At 42.9% G+C, this 12,814-nt stretch overlaps 1 protein-coding gene across 1 annotated transcript; it reads left to right on the top strand.

The window, feature by feature from the left end:
- Positions 1 to 8,047, top strand: TUBB6 (tubulin beta 6 class V). Its single transcript, XM_068397096.1, has 4 exons — positions 1 to 84; positions 717 to 825; positions 1,724 to 1,834; positions 6,688 to 8,047. The coding sequence occupies exons 1-4, from the start codon at positions 28 to 30 to the stop codon at positions 7,749 to 7,751; spliced, it is 1,341 nt and encodes a 446-aa protein (XP_068253197.1). The 5' UTR covers positions 1 to 27; the 3' UTR covers positions 7,752 to 8,047.
- The last annotated feature ends 4,767 nt before the right edge of the window (positions 8,048 to 12,814 follow it).

Here is a 12,814-nt window from a genome sequence, read left to right as displayed (position 1 = left end):
GGCGGGAGAGGCGAGGCGGGCAGCGCCATGAGGGAGATCGTGCACATCCAGGCGGGCCAGTGTGGAAACCAGATTGGGACCAAGGTGAGCCTGAGGGGAGCCGGGGCCGCCGCTGCCTGCGGCTGCTTGCGGAGCCTCTAAGCGCCTGAGGCACGCGCCCGGCCGCTTCCCCGGGCTGTTTCGCCCCGCGGGGCTGGGCTGTGGCAGCCGCCCCCCACCGCCGTCCCGCTCCCCGAGCCAGCCGCCGCCGAGGGGCGCCGGGCGCGTTCGGGACGCGGGGCACTGCGCGTCTCATCTCTCCCCGTGACCATAAAAGGCTTTGGGAAGTACCGAAACCAAACGGGACTTTTTTTTAAAAAAAATTACTTTTTAGTTCTTTTTATGTTTAAACTGGCCGGGCCGTGGCTCAAAAGCGGGCAGGGGCGGCAGAAGTGCGAGCAGCCCCCTCCGAGCACTGGAACGCCGCAGCCCGTCCGGGCGAGGAGCTGGGCGGCCGCTGTTTGTCCCGTTGGGTTTAAACCCTGGTGCCCGCCCGGCTCTGCCTGCGGCCCGGCCCGGGCAGGGAGGGGCGGCGGGCACGCCAGGAATCCGGCAGCTGCGGCCGGGCCGAGCCGCGGGGCCACCGCCCTCCGCCCGCCCGCCATGGCGGGCGCTGGGCAGGGCCCCCGGTGCTCCACAGGGGAGTTCCCAACCCACTTCTCCTTTCCCACCCCTAGTTTTGGGAAGTGATAAGTGATGAGCATGGGATTGACCCAGCCGGAGGCTATGTCGGTGACTCAGCGCTGCAGCTGGAAAGGATCAATGTCTACTATAATGAATCATCGTGTAAGTGTGGGATGGGGAGGGGTGCGGGACAGGGGACTCCGTGGGAAGGGGGACAGGTATGTGGGAGAGAACGGGTTTGTGAAGCTGCGTTACACATCTGGTCACCTCCTCGCGTGCCATCAGCCCCCAGCTGATCCCAGCTCACCCCATTATACACAGAAAAGATTATCAACTTTCTTATAAACTGATAACTAGGTGTTACCTCCCTAGAGAGAGAGAAATGGCACAAGGGTCTGGAGGTGGAGGTTTGTTTATTAAACACTGTGCTAGGCGTTTCCTCTTTTAACGTATGATTATTTCATCAGATGTGTCTTATCAATTGCCCCAAATTAAACTGTTGGTTATATGAGCCTGTATCTGTAGTACTCTGTCTCTGATTTCATGACTGAGAGGGTTGGGCCACAGGTAATGGAGAACTCAACCATGATTCATTAATAAGATGCCAAAGTCACCCAAATAATGAGTCAGTTTGGTGTTGAAGGGTGTTAACAGTGTAAAATGGGGATTGTGAGTCCTTTGGTCTATTGACATGAACTTGCAAGTGCAAATGTTTCATCTTTTGTCCAGCTCAGGTTAATTCACATTATTTACCTGAGTTTCCTTGGACAATTTTAACTGGATACAGATTCTTTATCTATTGCTTAAAAAAAGACCTTACAAAATGTAATACAGCATCTGTAAAACTCAAAAGACGTCAGGTCTGTTTTTCAAGCAGAATTGATTTGTTCCTGTGTTGCTGGGTTTTTTCACCACTGTGACTTAAATATATAGGAAATATTTATATATGTACAATCTGTATTAGACTAATAGTATGAGACATAATGCATTTGTGTATTGAGAACTATAACTGTGTTACCTTATCTCAGAACATTAAGAGCATGCTTACTTTTTATTGTAGCTCAGAAATTCGTACCAAGAGCAGTCTTAGTGGACTTGGAGCCGGGAACCATGGATAGTGTGCGATCTGGTCCTTTTGGTCAGCTCTTTCGGCCTGATAATTTCATCTTTGGTATGTGGATGTCACTTTTTAAAAAACAAAACAATCCAACAGGTGTTTGATTACCAAGTGAGTGGTCAAGAAGCATTTAAGTTCCCTATTCCAAGGTGATCCCTAGTAATGAGAAATCCTAATAGCTTAACAATACAATTCCAATTATCTGTAAGTCATCTAAAAGGTCATGTTAACTGAAAAAAGTCATTCTCTGTTAAGCATTCCTTCAATTAGCAAACTACTGAAAGTTTCCTGTGGTATTCAGATACAGTATATTTGCTTTCCGTATATATGAACTCCAGAGAAATCCTGAGACCGCTTTTTTACGACAAAATGGAAATTGTGCAGAAAATGGGGGGGGGGGGTGAGGGGGGGGGGAACTTCAACCACAAACCAGCCAGACTACTCTTCACTTGAATTCACATTAAATGCTTGAGTATTACATTGTTTATAGGCTGCGTAATTCAACTTTTTCAGCAGATCCTTACAGTATAGTAAACAGTAGAGGAAGACCAACTGTAATATGGAAAACATTGTCATATATAGCCAGTTACTGGGTTATTTTCCAACATAATGAGGAACAGTCCGAGAGCATGTGAGGAACTTCTGGTTTTGCAGTGTTCTTGCAGAGGGTTGTTCTAACCTTTGCTGTTTCACTTTGAGCTTCTGTGGTACTTTCCATCTAAGCTTAAAAATGCACATTACCAGCATTAAATTTCATAAGCATCTTTACAAAGTAAAGAAGCATTATCGGTCCCTTTGTACTAAAGGAGACATAGAGTGTGAAAATCAAGTGATACACTTGCTGAAACGGCAAGTCTGAAAGAAAGCTACCATGAGAACTCTGGTCTCCTTTTGGTTTCCAAGTCTGCACTAGCCGGAAAACATATTTCCTCCTGCCAAGGCAAGCTTGGGTTGCAAGTTACTTTGGTATATTGTGTTAACATAAGGAAGGAACAATGCCAGGGACAGACACAGAAAAGATAAACATTATTTGGGTGGTATAAAACAAACTTCGTCCTGGGTTGTTGCTGTTGCGATGGGGAGTAAAGAAGCCATACAGAGTCAGTTTAAGTCTTTAAGTGACTTAAAACTTTAATGCTATCCATGTTGTTCTGTATGCTCCATGGCAGTGATGTTAAGAGTCTCTTTCAAAGGAGTTTAAAGTTACAACATGTAGAAGTAAGCTTGGGGAGAAAAGCCATAGACATAGGCAGTTTTATGAAGTATGTTTCTATGTTCAGGTTTCGCCTTTCATTCCCTTTCTCCTGCATGGGCCACACAAGCCCTCTGAAAGTGAATTCACCTGACCTATGGAAATACCTGATCTGGAGCGTTACAGTTTGGCATACCACGAGTAAAACCAGAGCAAAATCAATTCAGAATGTCTTCAACAATAGTCCAGTTCACTGTACTCCCTTTCTGCCAAGATAACAATGAACCAACAGCATGTGATCAACTCGTATCTGACAGAGGCCCCTGCCAACATCAGCCACTGTCCTACCAACCTGCTGAATAATGCAGAATGGCTGCCTGAGCGCTGAAGTAATGATCTTCTGTGTTAAAAGCCAACAAAGCATTTTGTTTTCTCTTTTAACAATCTGGCCTGGGCCCACAAAGGATTTTGTGGCAGGAGCTGGCAGTTCCATACTTGCTGTACCACAGGCTGTTAGGGCTCATTCTGATGGAGATGTTTTCCGCCTCTGCTTGTATATACCTGCATGTGCCCATGTCTCCATAGCAAGTAGCTGTGGACCATCAATCAGGATTTCATTCAGGTATATTGAGTACATGATCACACCCTCCAGATACAGTAATTGTAGCTCAGACCAGCATGAGACTGAGATGGACACAAAATAATCCTTGTGCTTTAATGCTTCTGTTGACAAGGTGGTGATCTAAAAGGTGAAGAAGCACAGGTGGAATGAACTTGCTGTACAAGAGCAGCAGGTCTCCTGGCCTTCTAACGGCATACGATTGGCCACCATGAACTGCTGTGCACTCTGATGTATCTCCTCTTGTTAACCAGTTTTCATTTGTGTATTTTTGCATTTGTCATTATTTTCTTGTGTACACCCTTGCTAGCTTTACTGCATAGATACCACCCCAATTTAAGTTGTCTGAACTGGTAGGGGCAACCACCACAAAATGGCTGTTAGCCAAAGGAGCTATCCTTCCTTTTAAATCATACCATTAGTTCTACACCAAGTTTGTTCACACTGGGCTTCTAAGCCTTAGTGTGCAAGCTACTGATCTCTCTTCCCAGGTTTGTCTTCTATTTTAAGCAGTGAAGAGAGGAAAGGAGTGAAAGAAGATTGCAGGAAATAGTTGCCATTTTAGGGAGTAAAAAATAAATTGGCCTTTAGACAAATGGCTTCTATGCATGTGCAGCTCAACCTGAACATGCGTGATAACCCTACAATGTGTTAGAGAAAGAAATAGTGGTAGAAGGATCTGGAGGTACCAAGAGTGCAGATCAGTTGTGGAATTGCTTTGTGTAGACTTCCTTTAGATCTCAGTAAATGCACAGTGGAAAAAGGCAGAGGCAGGATGCTAGAGATAGGCTGCATACAATGCAGAACTTCCATGACTGGCAAAAGATCTGCTGAGTCCTGATATTTTGCGGGCACATGCTCATTTTCCACTTAGAGATTTAGTCCTGGTGGAATTTGATGATTTTATGTGTTTGTCTAAGATTTTCAGAGGTTTGATAGGTGCCTGGTAAGTGGAGGTCATGTAGTAGGGTTTCATAGGGTCACGATCCAGATTTCCAGGTGTGGGACAGCCTTGTCAGGACCATGGCACCTCAAGACTGTACTGTATTGTCATAAGTAAGAAGTCTGGAACTTCCAGGGCTTATTGTACATGTTCTGAGTGGTGGTGGTCTTACAGTGGCAGAGAGCCAGTGGGTCTGGAAGCATCAGGTTACTGGGCATATACATGTGCACAGAAGAAAATTTCAAATGAAAATGTTGGAGACCCTTGGTGGGTGGCTGACCAGTGGACAAAGTGCAGTGTTGCCACGGGAGTTAGCTGATAGTTGTGGGCTGGAGGAAAGCCGTTAGTATTGATGTAGACAGCCGCTGCTACAGTTCACTCAGCAGTTTAAATACAAAGGTCGTAGTAGTGCAATGGAGAGAGGTGGTAGTAGTCATGTGGGCATCCAGGAGTTTGTGTGACTCAGGTTAAAACTGAGGGAGTCTAGTGCAGTGGAGGGCCCAAAGGAGGACGGGTCTGCTTCTGTGTTAGGCATTTCACCTCCTGACTTAATTTGCAAACTACGCAAAAGCAAGTAAAATCAGTCTCTACTGATTCTTCCCCCCGAAAATATCATTTCCACATTTGTAAGAGTGGTTGCCGTTCTCTTACCTTGTTCTTTGTTCCTGTTCTCCATTCTGTCCTTATCTCACTGCCCACCGCAGAAGGATGACACAAGGTTTACACAGGGGGCAATCTATAAAATAAAGTCCTAGACTCAGAATTTAGCTTTGTTAGGATCCTTCTTCATCTTGGAGTGATGTCTGCTTGTTAGCGTGCATCCTGATGTGCTGTCATATCTGTAGTAGGGGATCTGCCCAAGCAGACCGCAGATGGTTACAAACATATTTAATTCTGGAAGGATATTACTTTGTGCTTTGCCCAGCTGGATGGGAAGTGCTGAGCTCCCTAGGTTCAAAGAGAGAAAAACATAGCAACATGTAGAACAATGCATTAACTAACCAAATGCTTAATGAGGAAACCGAGCATTTATGCAGTGAAAATAAAGCACATCATATTTAAACAATACCCCAGCAAGCAGTTTCCCTGACTCATATGTTTGGCACCAACACAGTGCACTGGGAATTGAAATGAGACACGGTAATAGGAAGGAAGGGGAAGGGCTTGGAGAACAACGCAGAAGCTGACAGCCCTATACCTGATTCTGAATCTATTGCTCTTCCTGAATACCTCTCACAAGAGTACCGCTAAGTGAGTTCAGTGGTGCAATGTATATATGTAGTAGTCACTGTGAGGAACAGGAGCGTTAAAAACCTGGTCCCCCATTTAATCTTCCTTGTTATTTAAGTAATAACAAAATAGTGACATAGCAAAGGATCCAGACTGTCCATCTTACTAAATGGTGTGGCACATAAAAGGAAAATGGAAGCCTTGGGGAGAAAATGAGGGACTCATGAATAACATCAGTAATCCAATTTTCCAAGTTGCTTTGCAGATCCTGAAGAATAGTGAGTTTGTAGGGAAACCAGTAAAAGCTAAAGGTGCTTACTTTTGAAATTCCATTCTTGAAGCTTCTGTCGATCAGTATTTTAATTCTGGCTAGGTAACCATGAATGAAAAAAGCTATAGGTCTTGATATAATAAGTTAAATAGGACTTCTGAAGCCCAGCCTTATCCTTGAATGACAACGGTGCCTCCGTGTCTCACGAGAACAGTCCAAGAACCTTTCATTTAGAAATGTGTATCTGTGATTTAACTTTGTATGCATCGTGGTCCTTATAAACAGAAAGTATTTAAGTATTAAACAGTCAACTTGTGTTTATGGAATAAGCAGAATTGGGAGTGTGAAAACTTTCAAAACAGGGAGTCAAGACCATCTTTGCATTTAGGGAAGGCTGAATACCAAAAAAAAAAGAAAAAAAACACCCAAAGGCATTAATGAGAACTACCAGGGATTTGAGGCAAAAGGAGACTATACAAAAAGTTTATGTTGGTACTTCCAAAGATACTTGTAGGCAAAACTGAAGAGCACAGCTATCCACTTGACAGATTTATAGCAGCTTTTATTGCAGATGTGAATCCATTTGGCATGCAAATACCAAACCTTATGAATAATTTTGTACGTTTTCTTTCCCTATTGTATGTTATTTTAGGACAAACTGGTGCAGGAAACAACTGGGCTAAAGGACACTATACAGAAGGGGCAGAGTTGGTTGATTCCGTACTTGATGTAGTAAGAAAAGAGTGTGAACACTGCGATTGCTTGCAAGGATTTCAGCTCACTCATTCCCTGGGAGGAGGGACAGGGTCTGGCATGGGAACCCTACTCATCAGCAAGATACGAGAGGAATATCCTGACAGGATAATGAATACCTTTAGTGTCATGCCCTCTCCAAAGGTTTCTGATACAGTGGTGGAGCCTTATAACGCTACACTCTCGGTCCACCAGCTGGTTGAAAATACGGATGAAACCTACTGCATTGACAATGAAGCTCTGTATGACATCTGTTTCCGCACCCTGAAGCTCACCACTCCAACATACGGTGATTTAAACCACTTGGTTTCTGCTACCATGAGTGGGGTAACTACATCCCTGCGTTTTCCAGGCCAACTAAATGCTGACCTCCGGAAGCTGGCAGTAAATATGGTCCCTTTCCCACGCCTTCACTTTTTCATGCCAGGCTTTGCTCCTTTGACAGCCCGAGGCAGCCAACAATACCGAGCACTCACTGTTCCAGAGCTCACCCAGCAGATGTTTGATGCCAAAAATATGATGGCAGCCTGTGACCCAAGGCATGGGCGATATCTGACAGTGGCAACCGTCTTCCGCGGTCCCATGTCTATGAAGGAGGTTGATGAGCAGATGTTGGCCATCCAGAACAAGAACAGCAGTTACTTTGTGGAGTGGATCCCAAACAATGTCAAAGTGGCAGTGTGTGACATACCTCCTCGTGGCCTCAAGATGGCTTCCACATTCATTGGCAACAGTACTGCTATTCAAGAGCTCTTCAAAAGGATCTCTGAGCAGTTTTCAGCCATGTTCAGGAGAAAGGCTTTCCTCCACTGGTTCACAGGAGAAGGAATGGATGAAATGGAATTTACTGAAGCAGAAAGCAACATGAATGATCTGGTTTCAGAGTATCAGCAATACCAAGAAGCAACAGCAAATGATGGAGAGGAAGCATTTGAAGATGATGAAGAAGAAATCAATGAATAAAGAAATTGGGTGCGCTGTTTTCTAGGCCAAATTCTCAAATCTGGATTTCTAATAATTAGGCTTGTAAATCTGTATTTAGGCTTCAAAAAAAAAGAAAAAGAAAAAAAAGAAGCATGAGCCTCAGATGTTAGAGGTGTTCTTCAGAGATCACTGAGAACTGAGGACATTCAGCATTTCTGGAAATCATGCCATTTCTATTCATGAGACAAACAAGGCATTCAGTTAAGACTTTGGCCTAAGAGTCTGAACACGGAAATTGCTAGTTTGGGATCTTTTTTTTCCAAACAAAGTTGTCATCCCTAAGTTGTATAAGAGAAGACGTAAAATAGGCACGAAAATCTACAAAATAGAGCTGTGCTATTTTCATCCAATTATGAGTAAGAAAATGTTGGACGTTTTAAGTATTCATTCTGTACTGAATATACAATTCTGAACTACCAAGAAAAAAATTTATTCCTAATAAAAAGAAGAAAAAGGTTTTAGCTATTCTGTGCAGTAGCTATTAACAGTGATATTTGACTCCAGTCCTCTAAAAACAAAATAAAAAAAGGTTAGTATCCTCTCAAGCAAAAGTGTTTTGAGCAGTCAATGCTATATAAATATCCAGTGAGCTGCAGGCCAGAGGCTGGATTTATGCTATGTGACTTCATCACTTGCTGCTGAATAATCACAGATTATATATATGTGAAATCTATCCATTTGTGATGTGTTCTTTAAGGACCCTTGGGATTTAAAGTGGCACCCCACTATCTTGCTGGTCCCCTGTCTTTCTGGCTATCACCTGTTACTTGTGCTATTCCTATCTCCAAGCCACTTAGCCCACCATAGCTGAAATTCAGATAGATAGTCCACAGAACATGGTGGGAGAGGAGACAGACATAGGCTGTGTGTCGATAAATCTCACTACCAAGGTTTACAAGTTCACCACACCTATAGAAGCTATGGATGTCTTGTTACCAAGATAGGTTAAAATCACTGGACAGATTAAAGTAGAAATAAAAGTATTTATCCACAATATTCAACAGCTGGCAAAATGAAAGATGAACAACAGTTTATCTGCTTACGCTACAGGTGAGACAGAGAGGTCTCTGCCTTACCCAGCTGACTTGCTGCCTTGACAAAGTGACTGCTGGGCATTTGCTCTTTGTGCATGTTTTATGTTTCTGCTCATATCAATTAAACAGCCCTTCTCCATTAGAGAGCCTCTACCAGAGAACACTCTGTCTACATGGAGTCTCTTATTTAGGTCAGTTTCTAGGCAACAAAACAAGCAAACAAAGGAGAAACCCTCTGGAAATCCAAACTTTAAATGTTTCAGGAACTCTTTGCTCTTCTCGCCTTCGGAAGTGCTTTCTAAGCAAAAGTATTGCTCAATACTTAAAAAAGGCACTTTACAAACTGAGTGTAATTTCTACAGAGCCATCGCTCCTGACAAGACGATGTTACGTTTTGTTAGTTTGGGATTCAGGGAATGAGGCAGTATTTTTGTAAAGTATATGAACCAGGTGACTGTTAATCACATAAACTGAAGCTGTTTGCCCAATTTTATTGTACACAGAAATGGAACTAAACTAATTTTAATCAAGTACAAGTTTTTCATATAAGTGACTTCATGGGTTGAGACAGACGGTCAGAACACACTAACCAAACTGGCTTTGGCAGAGGTGTAGAGGCAGAGATTGGGAGGGCCTGGCTGATGGGCTTTTGAAGGGTTGTGATGGAGTCACCACATTCACAGGGGCTACATTCTTTGCAGTGGCTAGTGATGCCTAAAGGATTTATGAATAGCAATAGAGCATCTGTAAATATGCTCTTTATAAATGATGCAATATGCTGTAGCTATGTATTTATCATGGCATGAGAAAAGCTAAAACACAGTATGCATTAAAGAGAAGTTAATGTTTAGTGCAGTACAAAGCAAAACCCATGGGGAATAAAGCCACTAAACTTAGAAGTTTTTCGTTGATTCTTTGTAAATGGCAGGCTATGAGCTTCAAGAAGGAGGAGAGCGTGTTACAGGCTCAGAGCCTGCCGTCGTACAGCTGTGGCACAGACTTCAATTAAAGCACTAGCATAGCTGCTTCTGAGTGAAGTAGAACCAACCGTCTTACAGCTTGTGGAACTGCTTTGTTGTAACAGAATTTATAACTAGGTCCCAGCCATAAATTCTGAAATTACTGTGGAAAAAAAAGTTAATACTTTAAAAATGCCAGGAAGTTCCTAAATAACTGAGTTACTCACTGGGTGAACCAGCCTGTTCTTTATTGCTTTTCATACACTGACTCAAAATCCAGAATACAGACTCTGAGCCTGTGGAATCCAGACCTGACAATGTCCTCTGATCTTGCTTTGATGCTCAGGCATTCTTTCACATGTGCTTACTTGCAACTGTTTGATGTGAATTTCTAGAATGTGTGGAGGTGGGGGAGGCAAACTCTTGCCCTCTTTTGAAAAAAAAAAGGAGACATTTTCCATCTGATCTCAGGGGAAAAAACCCAACCCACCAAAATGAACCCAGGAACCTGTAGTAGGAACATTGTCAGAGGACAGCTTGCATGTCAGCAGTATGCAAGCCATGGGAAGCACTACTGCTTCCTGCCCCTCTTGTCAACCACCTCTAATCATCTTCCTTTCCTGACATAAAGCTAAAACTTGTTTTAGTAACAGGTTTGGTGAACAATTCCTTGAGTTGCACTTCCTTAGAAATAACTTCTTGCTTTTTCCTTGGAAACATCTCTTTTATTTTGAAATCTACCTGCCAAGTCCCACCTAGCTTTGTTTCCTGTCTTTTTACATTCCTCTCCTATGTGTTTTTCATTTTCCCCTAGTTTTTCAACCTAGCCTCTTACACCTTTTCTTTTTGTGCCTAGCCCACCTTCATTTTCTTTCATTTTTTACTACTTTGCACTTGGCCACAGGGAAATACATAGAAGCAGGCTGCCAGGACAAGCCAGCCCTAAGAAGGCCTAGAAGTGAGCTCCCACTACCACCCAGACACAAACAGCTCTGCCAGCACTAAGATGAGGGGGAAATCCAGCAACCTACACCACTGACACCACTTGAAAACATGGAGTGGGCGAGATGTGCTATGGGAAGAAGGTGTGGCATTGGGGCAGCAATAGGAATCTAACCTGATGGGCCAGCTCCTCTGCAAAGTGGCTCTGGTGAAAGCCAGCAAGGAATGGGGCAGACCCTCAGTTTACACATGACAATCCCTGCGCAGGCTACCTTAACCAAGCCACTGTAGGTTCTTGATTTCTCTGCATCTTGAAATTGCTTCTCCCCATTTCTTGCATTTGTACCCTTAGAAAAAGGTGTTCACCTCCTGAGAATAGGGTCAGACTGGGAAAGAGGGTCTAAATCTGCTCCTTCTCCCAGCATTGGGAGGAGCAGGGAACTCAGTGGCTGCTTTGGTGCTGTACAAGCCCTTACTAGTTGAAGCAGCACTGCTCAATGTGTTTGCAACAAAAATTAACCTGGCCTCATTAGCAGCCACAGCACAGACTAAACTTGATTTTCTTGATTTAAGTTAAACCACCTGAAGTCTTAAATCTGTGAGTAGGAGGAGGCTAACAGTCCTCTTTAAAGAAGCAGGTTGGGTAAACAGCTTTTTTAAAAATTTATTTTCATATCTTTGTTTTGATTCCAAAGTCCCAACACAGTCAACTTCTGCCACTTTTGGCACAAAATATTAAGACTTACTGAGGTAAGATTACACAAAGCAAGTTAATACTTTAAAATAGAGGCAAAGGGACTTGCCTCTCCTTTCCATTATCAGTCACTCATTAATTGCATGCTGCAACTAAATAAGAGTGAAATTCAAAAGCAGACAGCACAAACAGGAGCATGAGAAAACATTTCCTGGAGAGGAGATGATTCTTCTACAGTCTGGTAGTGCCCTTGTGAAGAGGTTAGGGTTTTTTTGACGGGGGTGGTTGGTTGTGGTTGGTGTTTTTTGGTGGTGGTGGTTTTTTTAAGTAATGAGGAAATGCAGAATTCTGACCTTTATGACATAAGCACATTTAGTCCTCAGCCCTGGCTACAAATTGCCTATTCCAAACAAGAAGTGTTCAGCTAATAAGGGGGGCAAGGGGGGAACAGAACAAACAAGGCATTAATACAGAATAGATGTAAGGTGCAGCACTGGAGCATATGCACAGAAATCAGTCACTACTTTACCTTGTGTGCAAGATTTAAGTTTTATAAAACCAGCTTACATTGCAATAAATCATTCTAAATTTCAACTCCAATAATAAAGGAACTGAAGTTTAGTTTTATTCAGGATGCTTTCCTGTTTATCATTCAGCCTACAACAATGAATTCAATAGGGATACACAGAAGTGTTAACAACTAAAAATACCCAGTAAATATGCCCTAAATTGCTGTATTTGCTGTTTCCCTTGTTCCTCTTCACTGTAAAGCCAGGCAACATCAGACATGGCAACAGCTTCATCAAGATGACAAAAAAAAAAATCCCACAAGAATGATTTCCATAAACAATTTACTTCAAATAACTCCAGCAAAGAGCTTGTGTTTGACCTTTCAGCGACAACTTTTTCCTTTGTCATCCTACTGTTTTCTAGAATGTTACAGAATCAATCGCTAGTTATTCCTTTCACCTGCCCTCTCAGTCGTAAGCCTTAAAGGATTCATTACCCAGCAGAGAAGCTTGGTTCATTATCATTCCCCACTTCACCACCACCTCACCCCCCAGCCCTGCTTTCCTCTCTTCTTATGGGATAGGGAGACCATCAGTTAATTTTTGACCAGCTGAATTCTCCAACTAATAAATCCTTAGCATGCAGCAGACAACCAGAAGCAGGTTACTATACTAAGACAACTGTATTCAACTAAGCAGAGGAAAAAAAAATAGCTTTAGGTTAAGGAAACCAGTATCAAACTCTGACAATCTTATTTAGCACCTTTGGATGTGGCTGCTGGTTTTGGTATTTGTGAGCACAACCTTGCTACCCTAATTTAACAAAGTCTTATGCTTAAGAGAAAGTTTTGTATTGGCCTGAACTCTGTACTAAGAAACCAGAAAAAAAAAAAAAAAGACAAGC

The sequence above is a fragment of the Nyctibius grandis genome, chromosome 3 (genome assembly GCF_013368605.1).
Source record: "Nyctibius grandis isolate bNycGra1 chromosome 3, bNycGra1.pri, whole genome shotgun sequence".
In the NCBI taxonomy this organism is placed as follows: domain Eukaryota; kingdom Metazoa; phylum Chordata; class Aves; order Nyctibiiformes; family Nyctibiidae; genus Nyctibius; species Nyctibius grandis.
The sequence above is the reverse complement of the archived record's forward strand: the minus strand, read 5'-3'. Positions and strand labels throughout refer to the sequence as shown.

Coding starts and splice junctions, on each gene's coding strand:
- TUBB6 (XM_068397096.1), top strand. CDS start 28: ATGAGGGAGATCGTGCACATCCAGGCGGGCCAGTGTGGAAACCAGATT. Junction 85..716: donor GAAACCAGATTGGGACCAAG/GTGAGCCTGAGG, acceptor TCCCACCCCTAG/TTTTGGGAAGTGATAAGTGA. Junction 826..1,723: donor CTACTATAATGAATCATCGT/GTAAGTGTGGGA, acceptor TTTTTATTGTAG/CTCAGAAATTCGTACCAAGA.